Source organism: Cebus imitator, unplaced genomic scaffold (genome assembly GCF_001604975.1).
Source record: "Cebus imitator isolate Cc_AM_T3 unplaced genomic scaffold, Cebus_imitator-1.0 Scaffold179, whole genome shotgun sequence".
In the NCBI taxonomy this organism is placed as follows: Eukaryota; Metazoa; Chordata; class Mammalia; order Primates; family Cebidae; genus Cebus; species Cebus imitator.
In genome coordinates this window covers 3,329,118-3,356,048 of record NW_016107494.1, presented here as the reverse complement: position 1 = coordinate 3,356,048, position 26,931 = coordinate 3,329,118, and the positions used below count along the sequence as shown (strand labels likewise).

General features: G+C 47.1%; 1 protein-coding gene across 6 annotated transcripts in view; it reads left to right on the top strand.

Moving 5' to 3' along the window:
- The window catches only part of CACNA2D4 (calcium voltage-gated channel auxiliary subunit alpha2delta 4), a 129,964-nt gene that overhangs the window by 42,729 nt on the left and 60,304 nt on the right, over positions 1-26,931 (top strand). For 5 of the 6 annotated variants that reach the window (XM_037744588.1, XM_037744587.1, XM_037744586.1 and 2 more), the window contains 11 exons: positions 446-523; positions 1,287-1,367; positions 1,938-2,012; positions 4,969-5,055; positions 5,629-5,700; positions 19,903-19,964; positions 20,917-21,087; positions 21,450-21,517; positions 23,821-23,866; positions 23,941-24,038; positions 25,943-26,036. In XM_037744588.1, coding sequence (XP_037600516.1) covers positions 446-523; positions 1,287-1,367; positions 1,938-2,012; positions 4,969-5,055; positions 5,629-5,700; positions 19,903-19,964; positions 20,917-21,087; positions 21,450-21,517; positions 23,821-23,866; positions 23,941-24,038; positions 25,943-26,036 — 932 coding nt within the window. The remainder of the gene's footprint in view (positions 1-445; positions 524-1,286; positions 1,368-1,937; positions 2,013-4,968; positions 5,056-5,628; positions 5,701-19,902; positions 19,965-20,916; positions 21,088-21,449; positions 21,518-23,820; positions 23,867-23,940; positions 24,039-25,942; positions 26,037-26,931) is intronic. The other variant, XM_017545425.2, reaches the window with a different exon arrangement.

Sequence of the window (26,931 nt, the reverse complement as noted above, 5' to 3'; positions counted from 1 at the left end):
GTGCTTGTGTTTCTGGGTAGCTCTGGGTCGATGTCCTCCCTCTCACCTATAGCAATCTTGAGTCTGTATCAGAGGTTTAGAAAACTGGCGCTGTGCAAAGCCTCCCTGTTTCTGGGCAGGTGCACACGGGCCTGTTCCCTGGGTTCATGCTCAACACTCAGCATGGCCCTCACTGAGACGAGAGAGCCTAGTGAGTGTGCTTGCGGCTGGGTCATGGGCTCAGGACCCTGCTGAGTGACATCAGTCTGGTCCTCCCCTCCAGGCCACCTCTGACCCCTAGCATTCCTTTTGCAGGGAAGGGATTTGGGATTTCCTCCTTCCCCTTGGGAAGGTGATGCTGGATAATTGATGCATGACTGTGAGTTGTCCGCACTGGGTGCTCTGAGCGCAGCACACCAGTAGCCCTAGGCCGTGCCCTCTGATCCCTGTCTCCCCTCCCTGACAGCTCCTCAGCTTGCAGACTCAGAGCCTGATGCTCCTCACCACTGTGGCCATGCCAGTTTTCAGCAAGAAAAATGAAACGGTGAGTGGCTGCTCCTAGAGAGGTTGCAGTGGGGATTAGAACCTGGAGCCACAGTGGCATCCTTAGACTATTCTTGACTTGGCTGTGCCTCTGAGGCATCTTGGGAGGGCTTGAATGCAGATTCCCAGGCATGTCCCAGAGTAGCTACCCTAGACTCTCCTGGTTGGAGGTGGGCTCGGGGTCTGCACTTTTCCATGGCTTCCCCAGTGACTCTGCTCACTGGCTGGGGGTTATTTCGCTGCTCTGCAGTTGGGAACCCTGCCTTGGGGATATAAGGCTGGAGGATCGCCTGCCAGCCTTCCTGCAAAGCCACGCGTAACCTAGCAAGTTGTGCAGACTCTAACTTGTTTGTAAAGGCCTCTGGTGAGGGGATTTCTAGAGCCTTCCATCCTCCATCTGGTCAGGAAATGTTTCATTACAGGCTCTGTATGCTTCAGAGCATCCATGAATTATGGTTCCTAGGATCCCAATAACTTCACCCTCTGCCATGAAGATTAATATTTCATTTAACTTTGGATTCCATTTAAATATTACAACTTAAATATTAATACTGTGTATTAATCTTCCTAGCAGCTGAGATTGCTCCTGGGACCTCATTTAACAGAGTCTAGATTTTTATTCCCAGCCTAGAATCTAACTGTAGAGGGAGAACCACTTAAAGCCTAAGTGGCCTCCTCTTCTAGGCTCTGGACAGGCCAGGGCCCAGTCTGGCTTGTACGCAGGAAATCTGAGTTTCCCCCACCCCTTGTGTCTTTCCTTCCAGCGATCCCATGGCATTCTCCTGGGTGTGGTGGGCTCCGATGTGGCCCTGAGAGAGCTGATGAAGCTGGCGCCCCGGTACAGGGTGAGCCTGGGTCTGTTCCCTGTGGCCATCACAGGTTCCCAGGAGCCACCTCCCTCCTCCCCCGTGGTGGGAGCCTCTCTCCAGGCAGTGACAGCCAAGCCCAGAGCTGGGATGGGGCCCCTCCATCACTGCTCAAGAAGTGCAGGTGCTGAGCATGAGAGGAGCAACCGGTGCCCCTGGGTCCCTTTCCCACCACAAACTGACTTGCTCTGTGGCCTTCAGCAAGTCCTTCCCCTGCCCAGTGCCTTGGTTTCTCAGTCTGCTCCTCCATGCCACACAGTCCCGCTGTGAGCATGAGTGAGATTGAATCATCAAAGCACCCAGAACATGTGGTAGGAAAGAAGTCAGGTAATAATATGCATTATGATGGTTACTGTAAACAGTCAAGTTTGGAAAGGATTTCTCAATCAATGCATGGAAGCATGGCCCTGGCTCAGTTATGTTCCTGTTGAAAATACTCACTGCTGTGAGCTGCCATCTTTGACCGTCCTCTGGCCCCAAACCCCTGCCCAACTCCAGATGCCTACCACAGACAGCAGGCCAAATGCCCCTCCACCCTGTACTCTGCAGCTTGGAGTGCATGGATATGCCTTTCTGAACACCAACAATGGCTACATCCTGTCCCATCCCGACCTCCGACCCCTGGTAGGTACACATCTTCTTTGCCTTGGGATCCTTGCTGTATGGGATTTGGGGGTAATTCACAAAAATGATTAAAACAACAAACACACATTGGACTCCGTTTAGGAACCCAGTGGGAAATGTGAGAAAAAAAAATGTATTTGAATCATAGTCCCTGTTTTCAAGTTGTTTATAATCTAGCAGAAGAGACAAGGCAAAAACATGTGCAATGACTGATGAGTGGGCCAGAGAGCGTGTAATGAAGCATGCAGTTTTGAGGCTAAAGAGTCCGCAGGGCCATTATTCACATCCGCTTGGAGTCTCTCGGCACTCTGGGGGCCTGTGAAGTCGGGTGAACAAGGAGCTAACCATAGAAATGCCAGGGGCGCCCTCTCCTGCGTGGCACAGCTTAGGACGTGTTCCTGAGTGCTCCTGGCCCTCCCAGCCCTCTCCACCCTGACACAGAGGCTGGGTATTTTCACATGAGTTCAACTGAGCAACTGAGGGCTGAGGAAGTTGCATTGTCTTATCCGAAAGCTCTGCCTCCAGGGCCAAGGAGCTAGTCCTGCACGTTGGCACCAGGCAGCATATGACCACAGCTCTCAGTGTGATTGTTGGGGTAGGGGGAGCTAAAGTCCTGGGAACATCGTAGCCCTTTGCCCTCTACCAGCCTTGTAGTGAATAGCAGATGGCAACTGACGACAGACAGCAGAGAACCTTCTGGAGAACTCAGGGCCTCAGCTGCCCAGGTCAGTCTAAGCCACACTCTATTCATTCCACTTGGTTCAAATAGACACTGAGCATCTGCAGGGCAACTGCTTCACTATTTAAGGCAAGCTCTAGGCGTTCTGAATAGAGAGAGATTGGGGCACACTGGAAGCCACTCTGCTCATACTGTCTTCCAATTTAGGCTTTGCTGGGCAAGCATGGGAACCCATAACATGTCACTCCCTTGTACTAGGGGTTCTGCGGGGGACAGCCCCAGTGCCAGCCAAATGACTCACTAGGGAAATGATAGATATGCTGATTCTGGAGCTGACTTGTAGAATTGAAGGGTACTGATCAGAAACCGCCTGTCACCACCTATGTACTCCAGATGAATATAAGGCTTCAACCAGTTGATTCACAGTGTGGACCTCCTGCGTGCTGACCTCATGGTGCTGTGAAGAATATTATGAACAGAAGCTTACACTCGAATTAAGAAAACCAAACTTATACAAATGAAACAGTTAGGGAATAACACCACACAGGACCCTATTACACAGCAAAAGATACAGTAAAGCCAATGAAATGAGATTTCTAAGGAAAGCACTATCAGGAAAACTATAGTTAAGGCTTGAAAAAGAAAAAATGACGAGGATACGCTCAGTAATAAATTAAAAGAGCCATGCTATTGGCCCGAAATCTTTCTACATCAGCGCCCCATGTAGGAGTATTTAAAGGAGTAGAATTATGGTTTTAATATGAGAAGCTACAGATGATCTTCAGGCCTTGTCAGGATTTAGGGAATGGTAATGGAATGTTGAACCATGCCCAAGGAAACATCCCATGTAAAAGACTGCAGGACAGGGCCATTTGATGAATATGGTCATTCATAAGACCAAGAAGCATGATCCAGGCATGGGAAAGGAGGGAAGGAGGGGAAAGGGAATCCTACAGATCCCCTGAACAGGTGAGAAATCAGTATGACACTTTCCCGAAAAAAGCAAACAGAAAACTGGCAGAAGGAAGATATACCATGACAGGTATATCTAGAGGCGTCCAGGCATCTGCTGGGGGCCTCATTCCGCTCAAAGCAGACACGCTAATTAATCCTTAATTTATCTCAATGATAAACTGTCCTCTTTCCTTTTTTGATGGGGGTTAATAAACTAAACCCGGGAAGTGCTGCAGACCTAATCATAGATAACTTGATGGCATCTGTCTCGGCTTCAGAGAGAGAGGAGTCAGGGCCAGAAAATAATAACACTCAGAATGTTGATTAATGGCTGTATGTCAAATTGAAGGGAGGTCTTTATTAAGCAGTGATCTGTCCTTGTCTCTGTCCCATTCAAATATTTTATCACTAAGATGAAAATGCAGAAGGCAGATGCCATGAAGTCTGAAAGATATGGCTAATACATTGAGAAAATTAGTATTCAGAAAGCGTTCTTCTAAAACAATGAGCTGAAACTAGCAAGATGAACTGTATTAGGGATGCATGGAGAGTCTGGGAAATAATCAGTGCTCAAGCATACGATTGCAAAGCGGCATCTGACGGTGTGTCCCATGAGGAAGACCAAGGGACTGCACTGTCTGAAATCTCTGCCTGAACTGCCAGGGCAGTGTGGCTGGCCAGGAAGACAGCAGAACCGCAGGCAGCAGTCAGGGCCCCGTGACGCCTTAGTCCACAGATCACATCCCACGCCACATTGGTCAGACCCCACTTGGAAGGTTGACTTTTGTCTGGGAACTCCATTTTGAGAGTGACTTTGAAACACAAAGCCGAGCATATTCAGAGGGGGCTGAGGCATCCACACACTGGGCAAACTCAGTTGGAGCAGTGAAGTCTTAGGAGTGACAAGCACCTTTGGAAATCCCAGGGGCTGTCAGGTGGAACACTTTCTATGCAGCTCCAGGGGAAAGAAGGAAGATCAGTGGGTGGAAGTTACAGGGAGGTCGATTTCAGCTTTGTATGAGGAGGAACTTTCCAACAATTCGGACTGTCCAAAGCTCTGACAAGCTAACCCACGAGATAGGGAGCTCCCTGCCATGGGAAGATTCACTCAGAGGCCGTGAGACCATCTGTCATACATGTCAGCAAGGGGAGCTCTGCATTGGGTGGAAGTTTGCCCAGATAACCTTAAGTAATCACTGAATTGATTGATTTCTAAGGAATCCTCTTCTTTTATGAATATACCTGAAAGACTGTGTAGACGAGATCAACTTAAGCAGGTTGTGTACTAACCACATGTTTTTCTTCCTAACCTGCCCACTCCAGTACAGAGAGGGAAAGAAACTAAAACCCAAACCTAACTACAACAGCGTGGATCTCTCCGAAGTGGAGTGGGAAGACCAGGCTGAATCTGTGAGTGGGGAAAATGGGGGAGGGGAAGCTAGTTTAGCTCTACACCTAACTAAATGGGTCAGCTGCGTGGCTGTGAGCTTTGAGGTCGCTCTGTTCCTGTCGGGCAGAACAGGTTCATCCCAGAGCCTTTCCAAGCTCAAACCACAAGCAATGCCTAAAGTGAGCAATTCTTTTAACAGCTATAAAAATATAACAATATCTTCTTGAATCATAAGAACTACTGAGGCTGAATGAGCTCATGTGTATAAGCTGCAGAGTTTGAGTTTTAATGATGTTCTAGCCTGGCTTTTGATCGCAGTTTCTCATCCTAGACGAAACAATGTCCCAGCAACTTGACAGTCTGTACCCCAATGCATCAGTCCACCTGGGAGAGGGATCTTGGTGAATGCCTAGAATCATGAGCTAAATGGAGCCTAGAATCAGGTCCATGTTCCCTCCCAGTATCTCTCTCAGAGGAAAAAGGGAAGAACCAAAAGTGTTTCTGGGGATCCCCTCTAATCTGGTCCAAAAACTCAACACTTTCATCCTCCCCTGTGAGCCAAGGAACTAATGCCATTATCTTTCCTCCTGAAGCTGAGAACCGCCATGATCAACAGGGAAACAGGTTCTTTCTCGATGGATGTGAAGGTTCCGCTGGATAAAGGGGTAAGGAGCTAAAAACAGGGCCAGGATGTGGCCTAGGAAGGCATCTTCATTCACTGGGCTTGGGGTAGTGACAAGGGACCTGGACTTGGCCCAATTAGAGCTGAAGAGTTGAGGGCTTGCTGCACTTAGAGGGCTTGATTAGGGAGTGTAACACCTGGCTGCTGAATGACAGGATTGCTCATGCAAAGCTTGGCTTTTGGGAGACCACTGAGCTGGGCAGAAGGTTAGCCGAGGCATGTACAGCTCTTCTTTCCTTATGCTGCCTGCTACTAGCCCTTTTGTTGTTTATAATGAAAAGGGGAAAAGTGACAGCTAATTTTATAAATGGTAAGCAGCTCTTGTGAAATGTTATCTGGGAAGAGATTGAAAATATTCACTATTCCCTATAGCTGATTTTCACCTACTGTAACCCTAATTAGGAATCAATACCCTCCCTAACCCCATTACTATCTATATAGACCCGTGCAACATTTATAAAAGATCATTTCATCTTCTCACTTCAAAGGTTCCAGTGTGTCTACTGATTCTGCATTGTCCCTTGACATATTTACAAATGTCACCTCCTCCTTCACAGCCACCCCCACCTCCTCCTCCCTTGCCCATCTGCCTCAGCTAAAAGAACACAGGCATCTGCCTGCAGCAATTAGACCCAAGTTCTTCCACAACACAGACCTCCATGAAAGCCAAACAAGAAAGCACAGGGAGAGACAAGAAAGGCCATGACTGATTTTCACTGGGATGAGTGTGTGATTTTAGTGGCATCTGCCTGGCTTTTTGCAAGCTCTGGGCTGAGAAAGGCCTCCTTCAGGCAGACTGGGCACTAGAGTGAGGTCAGACCGCCACTGGCAGCTATTCCTTCTCGATACAAAAGAACAGAGGCTTCTTCCATAGGGCCCCTACCTTCATCCCAACCAGATTCCTGCCCACATGCACAGGCCAGCTCTTACCTAGCCCAGCACTGCCACATCACTGAAGCTACAGTGAAAAATTTAGCATGCTGATGGCACATGACGGCTTAAAGGTAGATCTGAGCGTGGCTATACTGTATCTAATACAGACTGACACACGCAGTGGGTGTGGTTCTCTTCTAGCCTCTCCTCCAGTGCGTAGGGATCCTGTGCAGCCTTTACGCTTCTCAAAGCCACTGAGGCAGAGTCCTAACCAGATGCAGCAGACGGAACTTCTGAAACTGCTGTCCATCCCTTTGATGTGTGTTCATTGCTACTAATAAACCATCTGGGTTATATATTTGCAATTTCACAAAGGCTTCCTGACATACGGGTGCTTCAACACAAAGAACATTCAATGAGGATGATGTTGATCATGATCATAATGGACGTTCCACAGCACTTAGGTGTTCATGTCTTACTACTGTTAGTACAGTTTATAATAATGATGGCAACTCACATTTATAAGAAACTGGGCTGGGCACTTTCAAAAATTCACTCATTGAACACTCACAGTGTCAGGGTGGGCCTATCCTATCCCCATTTTACAGATGAGGATATTCAGGGAGGTTAAAAACTTGCCCAGGGTCACCCAGATGATCAACTGTAAAGCCCATGTGTATCTGCTCCTGATCTCCCATTCTTAACCACTGCCCTAGAAGGCCTTTCTGTGGAACTGGCCTGAATTCTCAATTCTCCAGCCTTGAAGGTTTCCCAGAATTCTCTTTAGCATAGCGTTTCTATTCCACCTCAAACACTCGTTGCCTTCTCCTTTCCCTCCGCCGCATTCTGTCACGACTCAGCCCTCCTTCACCTTTCATCTCTTCACCCTGACCCAGGGGGCCCGACAGCCAATACCTCGTGCAGGGCGTCTTGCTGGTGTGGGGCCACAGTGGCGGTGTCTGGCTCTCATTGCTCTGATGTCCGAGGCTGCCACTCCTCCCTGACACAGCTGCATTTTCTTCACTGCCAAGGGCTCTGTCTCCCTGACACAGCTCTCACAGAGCCAGCCAACTGCCCCATGGTCGGCCAGCCTGCCTGCCCATCTATCCCAGCCCTCCCTCTCAGCTCAGTGGAGCATCTCAACTTATGAGCTTATTTCTCAGTTGACCTGCCTCTCCAGGTCCAGGTCTAGGCCAAGGAGAGCTTTCTTAAAGCCTTGTGGGAATATCTGTTACTGTTCAAGCCATCCTCCCGGGACATGACCGCCTGCTGTGTTGTTTTCTCCAGGGGACTTTACAGGTATCCTTATTTTCCACAGATCCACCAGCATGATTTAGGGCAGGACTCACAAACCCAGAAACCTATGGAGCCAAACTTGTATTTGTTAAGAAATACTAATGAGAGCAGCAGACAGGCCTCTGCGCAGGGGGCTCTGGGAACTGTGGCAAACTGGAGAGAAAACACACCATCTGCAGTAGACAGCTAAGACCCATGTCTAAGACGTGTGCAACTAATTCCAAAAATGTTAAAAATACAACCTGGGCCAACATCGAGGACGTTAAACTTGTAAGAAGCCCAGCTTTGGCCGGCAGTCCTCCATTTGACACTTTGATGGCAGGCTTTCTGTCCCAAACTGCAGACCAGTAACGGGTGCCACAATTTCTGACCCATCAGCAGCATGCTGGCCAGACATCCTCAGACACAAGTTTAAAAGAAGAAACCAGAAGAGCAAAGCATCCTGGAGCCTAACCTAGAACTCTTTCTGTCATTTTCATGTTTTTGATCATTTCAGACAATAATTAGCAATGGAGGAGGGATAGGGGAGACATAGTGTTCCTTCCTAACCTTTGGGTTCTTCCAAATTAACTGCACTGACTAGGTTGAATGCATGTACACGCACACACACTAGCTGTACACACACACACACCAGTGGCACACATGTAGTATACACACATGCCAGTTGCACACACATGCACATACATACCAGCAGAACACACAGCAGCAACACCCATGTGTACACACACACCAGCTGTACACGTGTATACACAGATACCAGCAGCACACATGTGTACACATGTACACACCACCAGCACATGTGTACACATACCAGCAACACACATGTACACACACACACCATTGGCACACATGTGTACACACACAACAGTGGCATACACATGTACACACACACCAGCGGCTGGCAAGCAGAGCAGCTTTGCCTCATGATCCTCCAGTGCCCTTGAATCCCTGAGCCCTGGATTTCAGGAGCACAGGGCTAGAGTGCTCTGTGACATGCTCTTACAGTCTCTCTTTCTCTCTCTCTCCCCCTCACATTTTTGTCCAGCAGAAGAAGGCAGTCTATTAGAGGACCAGACTGCTCTTTACTCCCAACCTCATCCTCCAGACCTCTCTCACTCTCTCTGTTAACAGAAGTCACAGACCCCCTCCCGATCCCCCATAGCCCTTCTCTCCCCCTTTTACTTCAGTCTTAAAAGATGATCTCAAAGTTCATTTCAGTAAGGCATAGCTTGGCCAGACCCACCCTCCAGCAGATAACAATTATAAACTCCGAACAAAATACAAAAAACAAAAATGGAAAGGCACTTGAAAGTGACCAAAAGCAGGCAGCAACAACACTTGAATCAAGAGAACTGCACTGGGTGTGATGCAAGTTTGGCTGGCTTTTTCCCAAAGGGCACTCCCGAGGCTGTCTGGAGCGGAACAGCTAGACTTCAAGCAGAAGGCTGCAGTTGTCACGGTGAAGTGTCAGAGAACAGAATTTGGGTTTCCAGAGTGTCTGGAAATGAGGAGGGATAGCCCAGAAGCAGGGAGCCACAGGGAGACTAGACCCCAAATCTGTATACAAAGTCCCCGCAAATTCCTGGCTGATTCCTGAACCCTGCAGACACAGTGGAGCCTCGAAGTGCCCCAGTGGAATATGACACTGGAAAGCCAAAAGCAAGATTTCAGAGCAGGATCTCAACACAGGATCTCAGCTCTTGCATGTGTAGTAGGGACAGTTTGGAGTGTGAGTCACACGGAGATGGAGGGCTTGGTAAACACGTCGGGATTTCCTTTGAAAGCACAGAGAAACTACACCTTAGGAGTGAAGACTGTCCCAAGACCAAGAGATTCACCCTAGGCCTAAATACAAAGCTAAGACAGACCCACTGGAACAAAATGTGAATCCAGGCCTCTACCCGCTTACTTCTTATCAGCCAATCATTTAACTACTGCTTAAAATAAAAACACTCTTCAAAGGAAGACAGAGTATCTATGGCCTACCCCTCAAATATCCAGCATAGGATAAAAGCTGTTAATGACACAGCGGTTAGAATTAGAATGACTTAAGTGCAAACATTATAACTCTGCACAAGGAATTCAAGGGAAAGATGTTCATAATGAGGGAATAGATGGAGAATCTCAGCTGAGAAATGGTTAGGGCTTGATCAAAGAACAGAACCTCTACGAGTGATGTGACTGCAGGATTTTATTCTAGGGATTAGACCTGAAATTGTGGGAGCTGGTCATGAAATCTACAGAAAGCCGGTGTGTGCATCCAGTGGTGAGCTTGAAGCCATCGTAGGTCAGCAGGACCAGCAGTTGGGAAGGAAAGCTGGATGAGATGTGGGAGAAAGCAAGAACTAACTGGAACTCATGAGGAAAAACAGGAATCTGTGAAAACAAACTGAAACCCACATCTGCCACTCACCACCTCTACCCATAAGGATGGCTGATGACCTGCAGACGGAGCCAGTGCCCTCTACGAGGAGCTGCATCCTCACCAGGTCGGGTCTCAGGGAAACCGAAGGAGGAGAGCCGCAGCAGTGGGGAAGCTTTGAATCTGGCTGGGGTCCCATGCCAAAAAGGCACAGCAATAGGTTACAGCAAAAAATGGCAGAATACCACCCTGCTGGTATTCTGTGCAGACCTCAGTGTGTAAAACGGCCGCCGCTGCACTTCCATCTGCAAATCTCACAGACACTTCTCTTTGGCCGACCCTGACTTGGAACCACACAGGGCATTGAGTCTGGAAGTGTAGTTCCAGCATAGCTAATTTGACACAGTACAAAATCATTATAAGAACCAAACAGGAATTTTTTCTTACTTCAGGCCTGTTTTTCAATTGCATATATTTAAGGTGCACAGCATAATGTGCAGTCGTCCCTCAGCATCCGTGGGGGATTGGATCAGGACACCCCACAGATAGCAAAATCCATGGGTGCTCCAGTCCCTTCTACTAAATGGTATAGATTTGTGTGTAATGTACACAGTCCTCCCTAATACATTAAATCATCTCCAGATTAATTATAACACCTAATACAATGTAAATGCTATGTAGATAGCTGTTATACTGTATTGTTTAAGGAATAATGACAAGAAAAGTCTGTACATGTTCAGTACAGATGCAACTATCCTTTATTCTGGAATATTTTTCCATCTACAATTGATTGAATGCAAGGATGTGGAACCTGGGGATATGGAGGGCCAACTGTGCTTGTGTTGATATACATACACTAGTGGAGAGATGATTACAGTCAAGCAAATTAGCATACCTATCGTCTCATGTAGTCCTGTGTGTGGTAAGGACGCCTAAACTCTATGCACTTGGCCAGTTTCCAGTATACCGTACGATACGATACGATGAACTCTAGTCCTCATTGGCGCTCTAGTCTTAGTCATGCTAGATAACTGCAACTTTGTACCTTTTGACCAACATTTTCCTATTCCCCACCCACACACTGTGCCTTCCCGTGCCACTAGTAACCACCATTTTTCTCTGTTTCTACGTATTTCATTTTTATTTTAGGTTCCACATATAAGTGAGATCACACAGCATTTTTTTCTGTGGCTGGTTAATTTCACTTAGCATATTGTCCTTTAGGTCCATCCATGTTGTAGCAAATGGCAGAATCTCCTTCTTTGTTAAGGCTGAATAACATTCCTTTGGAATAATATTCCTTTGGAATTATTACAAAGGAATAATATTCCTTTGTATTTATATGCACTACAATTTCTTCATGCATCCATCAGCAGAAACAACAGATACTTCCATTGTTTCAATATCTTGGCTATCAATGATGCAATGGACATGGAAGTGCAGATATCTTTATGAGTTGGTGATGTCCTTTCCCTTGGGTATATACCTAGAACCGAGACTCCTGGGTTATATGACAGTTCTACTTTTCATTTCTTTAGGCGCCTCCATATTGTATTCCACAGTGGTTGCACCAATCTACATTCCCACCAGCAGTGTACAAAGGTTCCCCTTCTTCACACCCTTGCATATACTCATTTCTTATCTTTTTGGTAAAAGCCATCCTAAGAGGTGTGAGGTGGTATCTCACTGTGGTTTGGGGTTGCATTGATCATCTCTGATATCAGTGATGCTGAGCAGCTTTTCCATATACCTGTTGGTCATTTTATGTCTTCTTTTGAGAAATCTCTATTCAGGTCCATATTTAAATCAGATTACTTGGATGTATGGGTGGGGTGTTTTTTTTCCTGTTGAGTTATGTGAGTTCCTTATGTATTTTGGATATTATAGAATACTTGCAAACCATATATTTTATAAGATTTTCATGTCCCTTATAAAATGTGTGAATATTTTCTCCCAATCCATAGCTTGCCATTTGATTTTATTGGCTTTGTCCTTTGCTATGCAGAAGCTTTCTGGTCACTTTTTATTTTTGCATTTGTTGCTTATGCTTCCAAATGAAAACCTTAAAACCAAAAGTACCATATCTGAAATGAAAGTTTTACTAGATGGCCTTACAGATTGTAGAAAAAAGGGACAGTGAACTTAAAGATAGATCAATAGAAATTATCCAATTTTAAAAACGGGGGAAATGGAGAAAAAGACAGAGAAAGAAACAGACCTTTAGCAAACTGTGAGATAGTATCAAGTGGTCTAATTACATGTTCTTGGAGCCCTAGAAGGAAAGGAGAACGACTGAAGCAAAAAAGAGTATTTGAAAAACTAATTGTTGAAAATGCCCTGAATTTGATATAAATCAGCAACCTACAGATCCAAGAATCTCGGCAAACCGCAAGCAGAATAAAAAAGCAAAGAGAACACACCTGGGTACTTCATAGTCCAGCTACTAAAATTCAAAGGTAAGAGACAATCTCCAAAAAAGCTATAGGAAAAAAGATGCATTACATAGAGGGAAACAATAAGACGGCTGACTTTTTATCAGAAACAACAAAACCAGATCTTTAAAGTGTCGAGAGGAGAAAAAAACTGTCAACTCAAATGTCTGTAGAAACAGAAAATATCCTTCAAAAGTAAGAATAATGTCTTCAATAAAGACATCTTCAGGCCAGGTGCAGTGACTCACACTTGTAATCCCAGCACTTTGGGAGGCCAAGGCAGGAGGATCACTTGAGCCCAGGAGTTCATGACCAGCCTGGACAACACAGGGGGACCCCATCTATACAAAAAAAAAAAAAAAACCAAAAAAACTACCCTGGTGTGATGGCATGCACTTGTAGTCCCAGCCACTCAGGAAGCTGAGGTGGGAGAATCACTTGAGCCCAGGAAGTTGAGGCTGCAGTGAGCCATGATCATGTCACTCCAGCTTGGGCAACAGAGTGAGAATATGTCTCCAAAAACCAACAACAACAAAAAAGACATTTTAAGATAGAAGAAAACAGAGGTTTCATTACTATCAGACCTGCAACGCAAATGACCAAGAAAATTCTTAAGGCTGAAGTAAAGTGACATTAACTGGAACTGGGGTCTACAGGAGAGAATCAACCATACTGGAAATGATAAATAACATGAGTTAATACAAAACTATCTTTTTTTTACTCTCTTAATTTCTCAAAAAGACAACTGATTATTTAAAGCAAAAATTTTAATGTTGCATTGTAGGTTTGTAATATACGTAAGTGTAAAACATATGGCAACAATATCTCATAGCGGAGTTAGCTCAAACATTTAAAGTTAATTTGACATTGAAAAAATTAATCAGTGCAATTTATTACATTAACAGAATGAAAAAAAAGACAGAGGGTTATCTCAATAGATGCTAAAAGATCATTTGACAAAATTTAACTAAGAACAGAAAGAAACTTCTTCCCTCTGATGAAAGGCATCTCTGAAAACCTTGCAGCTAACTTTTAATGGTAGAATATTGAACACTCTCACCCCATAATTGAGAAAAAGCGAGGAGGACTTCTCATCACTTCCATTCAGCCTTGCACTGGAGGTCCCAGCTACTGCAGTAAGGCAAGAAAGCAAAATAAAAGGCACAAAGACAAGGAAGGAAGAAGTAAAACTGCATTCGTTCATGGACAAAATTATTGTTTCCGTAGAACATCCGAAGAATCTACAAAACAAAACACTAGAACTAATAGGTAAGTTTAGCAAGTTCACAGAACACAATTTATAAAAATTAATTTTATTTGCATATGTAACAGCAAGCAGAATATAAAATATTTTTGGTCTGAGAAGGCCACCATCCCTCAGGCCAGCCCTCCGGCCAGTGCCTGCCGCTGCCTCCCGGCGCCCTGGTTCCCCACGCTGCTCTGGCTGCGTCTCGCCCTGGAGCCCCTAGCTACCCCTGATGCTGCTGCTGCTCACATGGTTCATCCGAGTGCGTGTGGTGAAAAGGGCAACAGGACAGCCTGCATAACGGCCAGCTTCTCCGCTGTCTTCTGGATGAACTGTGACTCTGGGAGTGGCGCTCAGAACGTGAACTTTGACGGCTCTGGTGGTAAAGAGAACACTTCCGACCCCAGGCTCGTGATTGCTTTTGGAGGACAGACACTGACCTTCCATTTCTCAAGAAATGCAAGACGTGACGGCCTGCGACTCATGAGCTTTGTTTACAACTTGTCAAACACGCACACTTTCCCCAATGCAAGCTCCAGGGAAGTCAAGACTGTGGAATTGATACCTGATATCAAGGCACCGAGGCCCGCAGGAACAGCAGACTGTCAGGCTCCGCCATGCTCCCATCCAGGCCCCGCCAAGCCCCCATCCAGGCCCCGCCATGCCCCCATCCAGGCCTAGCTTTCCAACAGCAGCTTCAGCAAGGGAGAGGGCGCGGAGAGCAAGACGCGCCGTCCCCACCGCGGCGCCACTCCGTAAGCGGCACCCACGGGACCTGCCTGCCGGCCATCGTGGACCTGTGACTGAACCTCACCGAGTGAGGAGGACATCACGACAGTGACAAGACTGTTCCACGTCAACCTGAGCAAGACCTCAGCCAGCGGGAGCTGCGGCGCCACCTGGCGACCGGGGAGCCGCGCAGCGAGGGCAGCTCGGTCCTGGGCTTCCAGTTCGTGACAAATGCAGGTTCTAGCCAGATTTTCCTATGAGGAATCCAGTTGGATATGACTCTTCCTGACGCCAGGGACCTCACTTATTTTTATTTTTTATTTTATATATATATTTTTTTATTGTACTTTAGGTTCTGCGGTATATGTGCAGATCATGCAGGATTGTTGCATAGGTACATACATGGCAATACTGTTTGTGGCCTCTATCTCCCCCCACCCCCGGCACCTATATCTGGCATTTCTCCCATGTTATCCGTCTCCACCCTCCCTAACCCCCACTATCCCTCTCCTATTCCCCCACTACAACAGACGCCAGTGTGTGATGCTCCCCTCCCTGTATCCATGTGTTCTCATTGTTCAACACCTGCCTATGAGTGAGAACATGTGGTGTTTGATTATCTGTTTTTGTGTCCGTTTGCTGAGAATAATGGTTTCCAGTTTCATCCATGTCCCTACAAAGGACACTAACTTATCGGTTTTTATGGCTGCATAATATTCCATGGTGTATATGTGCCACATTTGTCTTGTCCAGTCTGTGATCGATGGGCATTTGGGTTGATTCCAGGAATTTGCTATTGTAAACAGTGCCACAGTGAACATATGTGTGCATGTGTCTTTATAATAGAACAATTGATAATCCTTAGGATATATACCCAGTAATGGGATTGCTGAGACCTACTTTTAAAGCTGCTGGGACCTACTTTTACTCCTTGCGAGCATTGCAGGCTGCCTTCAGCAATTCCTACAAGTGCAAGGCCAGAGCGTGTGCACGGCAGGAAGGCGTTTTAAGTGAACATATTCAAAGTGTGGAGTCAGGCTTTTAAGGTGGAAGGCAACCAGTTAGGATCTGTGGAGGAGCATCTGCTGCATGAGAATAACATGCTGATCGCCATCACTGTCGGCGGCAACCTTTTGGGGCTGTTCCTCCTCGTCCTCATTGCCCACCTTACCAGCAGGAAGAGGAGCCACCCACAGGGTGGCAGGCGCAGAGCTGCAGGAGTCTCTGTTCATTTCCTGGGCTTAGGGTCCTGAGGCGGAGGCACACTTTCCGACAAACGTTTCTCAAATGTGCTTCATCAAACGTGATGTTCATCTTGCAGCAATCAGTATACACAGCACAGTAGCTATTGAAATGACGGTGTTAATTTTGCAACTGGGTTAAATATTTTGCTAACTGGTTAAACATTAATATTTACTAAAGTAGAACTCTAAGGGAGCATGGAAGTGCTTCCCTAAACTGGCACTGGCTCCACTGTCCTTAGACTTTAAATTTTCCAGTGTTTGGTTTCTTCATTCTTTTCTCCACTCAGATTTAAACCTTACAAAGGGAAAGTCTCTGCCCTTCGTGCTCAGGACGAATGAAGGCCGGCTCATCATTAGGCTGACATGCTTGTGAAATTACAAACAGTAGAGAGGGGAAACCTAAGACAGAAGAACTCCAGAGATAAACAGGCCTGACCGCCTTTTAAAGATGAATTGAAGCACTCCAAACATTTATCTTTGGACAGGATGGGCCTGGCCACACACAGCTGGCAGCCACGTTCCAGCGAAGGCACTTGGTGGGGTGTCCTCAGGCGTTTCTAATGCTCTACTGCTCAAGGGCTGGCACTTTTTAAAATATGAAAATGGGTGTTATTTTTATTTTTTTTGTAAAGTGATTTTCAGTCTTCTGTTGACATTCAGGGTGATCCTATTTCTGTGGTGTGTACAACATACGCGTTGCTCTCTACTGATGTGTCTGCTGCAGCTTGGGAGGTTGTACACAGGACCAGCTCACGTAATGCATTCCCTGTAACAATGCTAACAAAAAGTCTCTTTCTTTAAAAATAAAAAAAAAAAGGAAAGGAAATATTTTAGCGTTCCAATGACAATAGCATCAAATAACATAAAATACTTAGGAATAAATTTAACAAAGGTATACATGACCTCTCTGAGAGAATATCAAAGAAAAAAATGAATATAGAAAGATATAACTATGTTTATAGGTTAAGATCAGTATTGTTAACATGTTCATTCTCCCCAAATTGATTTATAGATTCAACACAATCCGAATCAAAATTTGAACAGACTTCTAGAAACAGGCAAGCTGGTTCTAAAATTTATATGAAAATGCAGAGGGCCTAGAATAGGCCAAATTATCTTGAAATAGAAAAATTTGGACAATTCACAGTATCTGATTTCAAAACTTGTTATAGGGTTACAGTAACCTAGCAGGGTCGTATTGACCAAAGAATAGACAAATGGGTCAGTGACCTGAATAGAGAACCCAGATATAACGCACACATATATTATCAATTGATTTTCCAACCAAGACACCTCTGCCAATCATTGGAGAAAGGCAATCTTTTCAACAGATGGTCCCAGAACAACCGAATAAATGTGTGGAGGAGGGAAACATTGAACCATCGCTCACACCACATACAAAAACTAATTTGATGAATCGTAACCCTCAATGTAAAAGCTAAAACTGTAAAGCTTTTACAAGAAAAAATAAGGGAAAATCTTCTCAACCTGAGGATATGTGAAGATTTCCTAGACAAAAACAGAAAGCGCTAAACATAAAATTTGATAAACAAGACTTCATCAAAAGCAAAAGTTCTGCTCATCAACAGGCACCAGTAAGAAAATGAAAAAGCAGACAGGTTTGTATCCAAACTACATAAAGAACTCCTACAAACCAATAACAAAAACACTAAAACCCATTTTAAAAAGGCGCAGAGTACTGAGCGGACGCTTCATAAGGGAAGCTATGCAAAGATGTGCAACATTATTAGTCATCAGAGAAATGCAAATCAAAACTACGAGATTTAGCTGGGCATGGTGGCTCGTGCCTCTAATCCCAACAGTTTGGAAGGTCAAGGTGGGCAATAGCTTGAGGCCAGGAGTTCGAGACCAGCCTGGCCAACATAAGGAAACCCTGTCTCTACTAAAAATACAAAAATTAGCTAGGCCGTGGTCCCAGCTACTCAGGGTCTAAGGCATGAGAATTGCTTGAACCCAGGAGGCAGAGCTGCAGTGAAACAAGCTTGCGCCACTGCCTTCCAGCCTGAGTGACAGAGAGACTGTCAAAACACACACAAAAAATTAAAAAACCCTGCAAGATTCCAGTTCACCTTCTCTATAATAGGTAAAATTTAAAAGACTAATAACACCAAATACTGTCAGTGATGTGGAGAAATTGGAACTCTCAGACATGGCTAATAGGGGTATAAAATGGCAAAACACCTTTGGGAAATTGGCAGTTTTCTTATAAAGGTAAATATACATTTACCATGTGATCCAGATTCCATTTCTAGGTTTTTCCAAGAAAAATGAAAACACATGTTCCGGAATATTTATGGTAGCTTTATTCATTATAGCCCCAAAGCAGGAACAACCGAAATATATCAAAATAGCCATCAGTCGGGAGCAGAGCGGCATACCAGGCTGCGTGCACACGCTGGGGTGCTACTCAACAGCAGAAAGGAACAAAATGCTGAACACACAGCAACATAGATGGATGTTGAAAACATTATTTTGAGCAAAAGAAGGCAGGCACAATTTTTAGTCTGTGTCATACTATAAGAACAGGCGAAACCAGTCTATGGGGACAGAATCCAGAACAGAATTTGCCTGTGAAGGAGTGGGATGGGACAGACCAGAAGCGGCAGGCAGAGAGATCAGAGAGGACGTTCTGTGTCTTGACTGGGTGGTAGTCACATGGCTAGATGCATGTATCAAAGCTGATTAGGTAATACAGGTAAGATCTGTGCATTCCGCCCTTTTCTTCAATTAAAAACTAAAATAAAAAGATGATCTCCACTTCTGCCACTTGAGCCAGCGCCTCCTTGGAGCACAGGGCACCTGACTCCCCCAAGACAGCTTCCAGGCCATCCCATGACCACTGCAATGGAGAGAAGCTATGGAGAGGATCTGACTGCACAGAGGAGCGGGAGGGCATCACCAGGGGATGGGTCCCGTTTTGAGAACGCTGCATTCTGGTTTGGCATAAAGCCTGTTTCCTAGAGAAAGCAAGGCTTTTGTTGCCATTGTCTCTCCCTGTGTCTCTTCTGACAACTCTTTCAATTTCCAAAACCAAAGAAGGAAAGTCAGAAAGAAGTAAAGGCAATAAGAACAAGTCCTGGACCAACTGCAAAATGTGGCTTTCCCAATGACGTGAACCTGTGTGACGGACAAGACAATCAACAGAACCTCAGCACTCCGAATGCACCCTCACTGTAGCCTCGTGCAAGAGAGGCCATGGGTCTCCTGCAAATGAGAACACGGAGGCTTAGAGAAGTGAAGTGACTTGCTCGAGAGCACACAAGTCAAAAGTGGCTGAGCTGGGTTTCAGTCTTAGTTCATCCAAGCCCAGCCATGCTCTTAGCCACTTCTGTACTACCTGATGCCCTAGTTTATGCAAAGGAAACCAAGGCTGAAAGACGGCAGCTCTGAAAGGAAAGGGAAGTTGTGAGAGGGTGCCAAGGCCTGGGCAGGGGTGGCAGTGAGGGAGAACAGTGTGCTCCTTCTCCCTGGGTGTCTTTGACGGCAGAGAGTTTAAGCAGATTGTGTATGTATACACGGGCTCCAGAAGTTCTTAGCACACACTCACAGCCCCATCCTCAACCCTGTAGGAACCCTAGAGCCAAGGTCTACATTGGCACTGCCCAGTATAGCCACTAGCCACATTTGCTAGCTGAGTTTAAATTTATGTTAACTAAAATCTGAAACGTCAGTTCCTTGGCCACACCCAAGTTCCAAGCGCTCAATGCTGCACGCAGCTAGGGACTACTGTGATGAGCAGTGCAGGCTTAGACCTTGATCCTGAAATCCAGGCCACACCCCAAAGGGCTGCAGTTTGCTGGACCTCAAGCGGATCTGCCTCTGGGTGTCACCAGGATGAGGTGCATAGTGGTGAGGGAGGAGGCAAGAAGTTGGGGGGGGACACTGTGGAAGCGATGAAGACCCCAAGAGCCCTAGGGAGGAGGTGGGGCCTGGAGGCCACTCTTCTCTGCCATGAGCACTCTTTCCTTGTCTACTCTTTCAGAAGCGAGTTCTTTTCCTGACCAATGACTACTTCTTCACGGACATCAGCGACACCCCTTTCAGGTGAGGGACCCAGGCTTTATTTTCGGGGGGTGGGGATTGAACACAAATACCAACAACTCATATTTGGTTGGCAATTTTGTGGTAATAGCAAAAGGCCCAGATCAGCATTCAGGAAACTTGAGGTGTAGACCAGCTTTGCTGGTGTAGCCTAGAATGCGGGTTCTGGAGCCACACTGCCCGGATGTGAAGCCCAGCTCTACCACTTACAGACTGTGTAACCTGGGACAAGTGTGTGGTCTGCGCCATGCTCCTCTGGGCCCCAGGCAAGCCCCTCCAAATGCTGTGGTTATTTCACTGTTCATCAGCATCCATCAGCCAAGCTGCCTTAACAGGCCATTTCCCCAGGGGCAGTTGCCCTGTCTGAGAAGAGGCTCTGACGTCCAGCGCTCCCTGCTTTACTGATGCGTCACCTCTGCCTCCTACAACTCTGTTAACAGAATTTTGAGCTTCACTTAACTTCTCTGTGCCTTAGATCTCTATCTGTAAAATGGGGTAACAGTTACAGCTGCTTCTTGGTGGTGTTGTGACGATGAAGTGACATCTTCCGCTTAAGACGCTAAAGCAGTGACAGGATCAAATTGGAAGATCTCAGGTTCCATGCAACTGTCGAAATGTTTGACTCTAGGTATTAGGCAAACTAGGAAATGAATGACCATTACCTCTGAATTATCTCATTTCTCCGTAAAGCCCTGGTTCCTGGCCCTGACTACTCATTAGAATACCTGAGGACTTACGTCAAGTAGCTACTGTCTAGGCTTCATCCAAAACCAATTTTTCTTTTTTGAGACAGGGTCTCACCCTGTCTCCCAGGCTGGAGTGCAGTGGCACAAACACAACTTACTACAGCCTCCACTTCCCAGGCTTAAACGATCCTCCCACCTCAGCCTCCCAAGTAGCTGGAACTATAGGAGTGTGCCACCCCACTGATTTTTTTATTTGGAAAAATTTTTAGAGATGGAGCCTCGCTGTGTTGCCCAGCTGGCCAGACCAATTTAATCAGAATTTCTGGGGGTAGAGCCCATGCACCCGCGTCTTTTAAAACTCCCCAAGAAAGTCAGATATTCAGCCAAGGCTCAAAACCAATGTTCAGTCAAGGAGAGGAAGGCACGGCGGGACTCACCAGGTGGGAAAGGGAGCTCCTGTTTGTGGGACCCCCTGTGAAACAGAGACTGTTCTACATTTCAGGGGGTCCCTGTGAGGTTCAGGATGTGCCTTGATGAAAATGGTAGTTGAGAGGGCTCTTGGTCTACAGAAAGGCCAGGGTCCTGCTCAGGAAGGAAGGCTGTTGGGAAAATAGAGGCACTCCTCCATTCTGAAGGGGACAACTGTGAGGCCAGAGGCAAAGAACGGGGCGTAAGGAGTGCACCACTTGTCGTGGGTACAAAAAGCCTATACACCTAGTGTTGGTGAGGGCAAGGGCAAGGCCTGGGAAGTGGGCGGGTATCTGCTGGCGCTGAGTGAGTGCCTTCTCTTCTCTCCCCACAGTTTAGGGGTGGTGCTGTCCCGGGGCCACGGAGAATACATCCTTCTGGGGAACACGTCTGTGGAAGAAGGTGGGTTGGCACCAGGGGCTGAGGGACAGTTAAGTGAAAATGTGACAGCCTCCCTGCTCCCAGGTTCCAGAGCAGCCTGTCAGAACAACACTGGCAGGTGGAGAGGGGTGTGTGTGTCCCTGACACCCAGGGCGTGCCAGGATCTGTGGATCAGTCATCACACCTGCAGAGCCTGAGGCCTGCCAACCACACTGCCAGGGTCCGGGAGGCCTTGCTGGAGTGGGAAGACCATCAAGGCAGTATGCTTTTTAAACAAAGCTCAAAGCTGAAATTTCCCTGCCAGGTGACAGCAGAGGGGATGAGAAAGGAGGCCAGGAAGAGAAAGGAAGCTAATATTCATTTGCTAAGGCTCCCAGCACGAAGTTCCGCAAACATGGTATCTTAAAACAGCAGACATGCATCCTTTCACGGTTCTGGAGGCTGGAAGTCCCAAGTCAGGTGTTGGAAAGGCTGTGCTCCCCACAAAGCCTCTAGAGGAATCCTCGCTCACCTCTTCCAGGTCTAGAAGCCTCTGGTGCTCCTTGTCTTGCAGCTGTAACACTTCAGTCTCTGCTCCCTGGTCCCGTGGCCTTCTCCCCTCATCTGCTTCTCACTGCCCCTGTTATCTCTTCTTACAAGGACACCACTTATAAGGGATCAGGGCCTACCCTCGTGATCTCACCTTAATTTGATTACTTCTGCCAAGACCCTGTTTCCAAAGAAGGTCACATTCACAGGTCAGGACTTCAACATATCTTTTGGGGGACACAATTCAGCACATACCCAGAGCTTATGGGATGTGAACGAGCGTGAGATGGCAGAGAACAGTGGTGGAGGCCAGAAGAGAAGAGCCCCACACACGCCATCCCTCCTGCCTGTGACTTACCGTGGCCTAAGCACCTTAGGAAACCAAAACCTATCTCAGGGGTCACGAATATCTCAGGAAGCCCCTGGAAGAGGTGGTCACTTTCTGTTTAGCACCCACATCCTACCCTCTGCTATCTGCTGAGTGCATCTCATCACCCTGACTTTCTGCCACCGTCCTGGTCATTGTCACCTCTCTCCTGGACAACTATGGTGGCCTCCAACCAGTCTCTCTGACTCCTTTCTTCCCTGAGCTTCAGCCAGAGGGATCTTCCTAGAAATGCCAAGTCTGCCCACATCACTGCTGATGGGCCTGCTCCTCCTGGCTGCTTTCCTCTGCCCTGGAGTGCCCTCCTATCCCAGTGTACTTTGACCCACTCTCAGGCCCCAGCTTAGCTGTCACCTGTCTGGGAGCTGTCCCTGGTAGGGCCCCTCTCCCACACCTAGGCTGAGTCAGGCGCTAGCTATGTGCTCACCTGGAAGCTGTGTCTGCCCTTCCACAGCACAGATCCTAGTGCTGGGGTACTCTCCTCTGTCTCCTGTCATCCCCTAGGCCTCCACCATGCCTTCTTCCTTCTTCCTACACATTTCTTCCTCTGCCCAGATATTCCCAGGGCAAACTCCTCCAGGAGACAGAGGGTGCTGTCCTTTACCCACTCCTGGGAGTGAGACAAACCAGTAGTCAGGGCCTGGAATCCCGGAGTTGCCTGGGCTTCTGTGGTCAAGGGAGCTCCCCTTCCAGCTGCTTGTCCTGTGTCTACATCAGAGCCGTAGCCCTAAGGCTCCACAGATGCCCCACTGGCCTTTCCATCATCCCCTCCTTGGACTTACCCTCAGTGGAGCACCTGTCTGTTTCTCAGCTCTGAGTAGGTGCCACAGAGCATTAGCTCATCATTCATTCAGTCAACAGCATGTACTGAGCATGAGATCAGGCTGGCTCTGTGCTAGGTGAGAGCCCACAAAACACACAGAGCCCATCCTGGGGTTGAAGTCAATGAAGCCAAAATCACTGATTTCAAAGTATCAGCTTCTTTTGAGGGAGATGCTAGTAGGAACAGGATACAGTTTCTGCAGGGAGCTGCTGTCTAGCAGAAGCACAAGAATATTACATGCCTAGAATAACCCAGATCCAACCTGGACAGGGAGGAGGGGCATGAGGGCTGCAGGAGGAGAAGATGCTCCCACTGGCTGGGCAGCTCATTGAAGCCATGGCATTTGCCCTGAACCTTGAAGAGGAGGTAAGATTTGAATATGAAGCAGTGAGAAGAAAGCATTTCAGGAGGCAGGACCTGTGCAGACTTAGCCATGTTCTGTTGGTTAATCTGCTCTGAGCTAAGAGCAAGAAAGAACAGACCCCAGTCCCTTCCTTCGGAAACTCACTGGGTGGCTGTTTCTACAATTGGGGCACACACCCTAATGGCAGTGGGGTGTGTCACCCAGCATGTGGACTCTGGTTACAGGACTGCATGACTTGCTTCACCCGGACCTGGCCCTGGCCAGTGACTGGTAAGTGAGGAGTAGAAAATGGGAGGGAGATAGGTGGAATGTTTTGAGATAACACTGATTGTCCTGGGTTCCAGGATCTACTGCATCACGGATATTGACCCGGACCACCGGAAGCTCAGCCAACTAGAGGCCATGGTCCGCTTCCTCACAAGGGAGGATCCAGACCTGGAGTGTGAGTGCTGGCTGTCCACTGAGGCGAGCTTTTCCTCTGGGGTCCTGCAGCTCAGGATTTTGCCAGGAGAGATGGGAGGGCAGGGGGAGGCTGCTGCATAGCCCTATCCCAGGAGCACATGGATGACTTAGATAAAACAGAGAGAATCTCCTCCCAAAAAAAAAGGCATAGCTAGCCCTACCACAGGGCTGAGCTGATATTTAAGCACGTTTAGAACTGTGGTGACATGTATTCCTCCCCAGGTCAGGGACTGGGATCTTTTTCGCCTCTATCCACCAAGCTCTGTTAAGGGTCAGAAGAGAGTACCATTAAGAGTCTGTCAGCTTTCTCCCTACCACTGTCCAGACGTGGACCTCTGGGCAAAGGGCTGCCACTATCCACCAGAAGTCTTCATCTCCACAAGGGGAGCATTTGGCCAGATGACTCGAAGCCTGTGGTCCGTGTTTCTAAGCTGGTTCCTCAGGCTAACCTTGCTCACCTCTTCCACGTATAGTAGCCCCAGATGCTCCTTGTCTTGCAGTTTTGACACTTTAGCTTCTGCCCCATGGTCCCATGGCCTTCTCACCTGCACTAATGCGAGTGGTGAGCTCATTAGGCCACATCCTCAGCTTGGTCGTCTTCCTTCCTCTTTGGAAGAGGGAGCAGGTCATCCTGTCACATAATTGTCACCACCATAGGAAGACTGCTTCCCATGCTAGCCCAACAGGGCACTTATTTACTTATTCATTCATTTCATCCACAAATCTGTACTGAGCTTGTACCCTGTGTCAGGCCCTGGGATAGGCATTGGAGCTACAGAGATAACCCAGACTAGGCCCTTGCTCTCATGGAGCTTACAGTCTAGTGGAGAAGCCAGATGATAAGCAAAGAAGCCTACATATATAGATATAGGTTGTTATCAATTGTGATAAGTGCCATGAACAGGATGCTATAGGGGAGAGAAATGGGTCTGCTTTAAAGGAGATCCTGCTAAGTCACTTGGCCTCTTTTGGAGGATCTCCTTTGGGAGTGACAAAAATATTTTGGAACTGAATAGAGGTAGTAGTTACACAACATTGTGAATGTACTAAATGCCACTGATTGGATCGCATATTTTAAATTGGTCAGTTTCATTTTATGTGACTTTTACCCCAAGAAAGATAAATTTTTTAAAGAGAGAGGAACAACTGGGAAAAGAACATCCAGACCAAGGGAACAGCCTGTATGGAGGCTCTGAGGCAACAAGGAGCTTGGCAAGGTCAAATTCACTGGCCAGATGCAGTTACTCATGCCTGTAATCCCAGCACTTTGGGAGGCCAAAATGAGCAGATCACTTGAGTTCAGGAGTTCTGGATCAGCCTGGCCAACACAGTGAAACCCCATCTCTACAAAAATGCAAAAAATTAGCCAGGCATGGTGGTGTGCACCTGTGGTCCCAGCTACTTGGGAGGCTGAGGCAGGAGAATTCCTTGAACCTAGGAGGCGGAGGTTGCAGTGAACTGAGATCATCCCACTGTACTCCATCCTGGGTGACAGAATGAGACTCCATCTCAAAAAAAAAAAAAAATTCATGTAACTAACCAAAGGCTAAGGTATACGAATGATTAAGGAGCAGAGGGGGAGGGATTGAGATGAGGGAGACTGGGAAGATCCAACCTGAGGTCACTGAGGGTCTCTGAAGCTCGTCAGATGTTACAATTGGAAAGAGCCTCAAATATCAAGCTGTTGTACTCACATGTTTTTTGGAGTTAGGAAAGTGAAGACAGACAGAGGTGAGGTGGCTCCCTCAAGCTCACAGAGACAGTTTTACATGTCCCACAGACACATTCACGAAGCACATCTTCTTCCCTGAACTTAAGGTTGGTGAGTTGTGTTCATAGCATGCAGGAAGCATGTGGCCTGGTACCCTGATGTTTTGCACCCAGGTGACGAGGAGCTGGTCCGGGAGGTGCTGTTTGATGCGGTGGTGACAGCTCCCATGGAAGCCTACTGGACAGCGCTGGCCCTCAACATCTCCGAGTAGGTCCAGGTTTCCTGGTTCCCAGGCCCCATCCGGCCCCCAGAATTCCCTTGTCTGAGTCAGGGCCCCTCTCACCACCTGGCTGGTGGCTCAGGAGAGCACCACGTCCTGTGGCCTAAGATCAAGTGCAGGTCCCCTGGGCACAGGACTAAATCCCCACCCAAGTATAGTCCCATTCCAACAGCGACTTTCTGTGGGTTGACCTCCAGCCATGAGAACCCATTGACCAAAGTGCCCTGGTGAGAGCAGCTCAAATAGGTTTCCAGCAGGTAAGGTCACAGCACCAATGAACTTGACCTCGATTTTCCCAGCCCATTAGAAATCCTCGCTCCCTTTGCTGGCCTTTTCCTGGTACTATTATGTTTAGTGGCCCGATGGAAAGAAGGTGAGTGGCATGTAAGTGTAGAACGTGTGTGTGCACATGAGTGTTGGGTGCAGGGTAAGGTATTAATGAGGTTAAGGTCGCCGTGGGCCATACCTTGCTCCTGAATGGGAAGATTCAACATTATGAAGATGTCAAACCTCCCCAGACAGTCAATAAATTTAAGCACGTAATTAGATATTAGACAATAAAAATTGAAAGTTTTTTAGTGTTATCTTATAAAAAAACACCTACAGAATTTTATAGGCACAGTCTCCTATTGAAAAAGCAAGATGTGGAATGCTACCATTCTAAGTAGTAGAGTGTGCTACCCTTTCTGTAAAAAGGGAAGTGCCATAGCATTTGTGTGGATTACATACATAACATCTATGATCTGTATACTGTCTACACAAGGCTACTCAGGAAACAGTCGTCATTGGCTGTTTCTCGTTAGAAAATGGGTAACTGGGCCGGGCGCGGTGGCTCAAGCCTGTAATCCCAGCACTTTGGGAGGCCGAGGCGGGTGGATCACG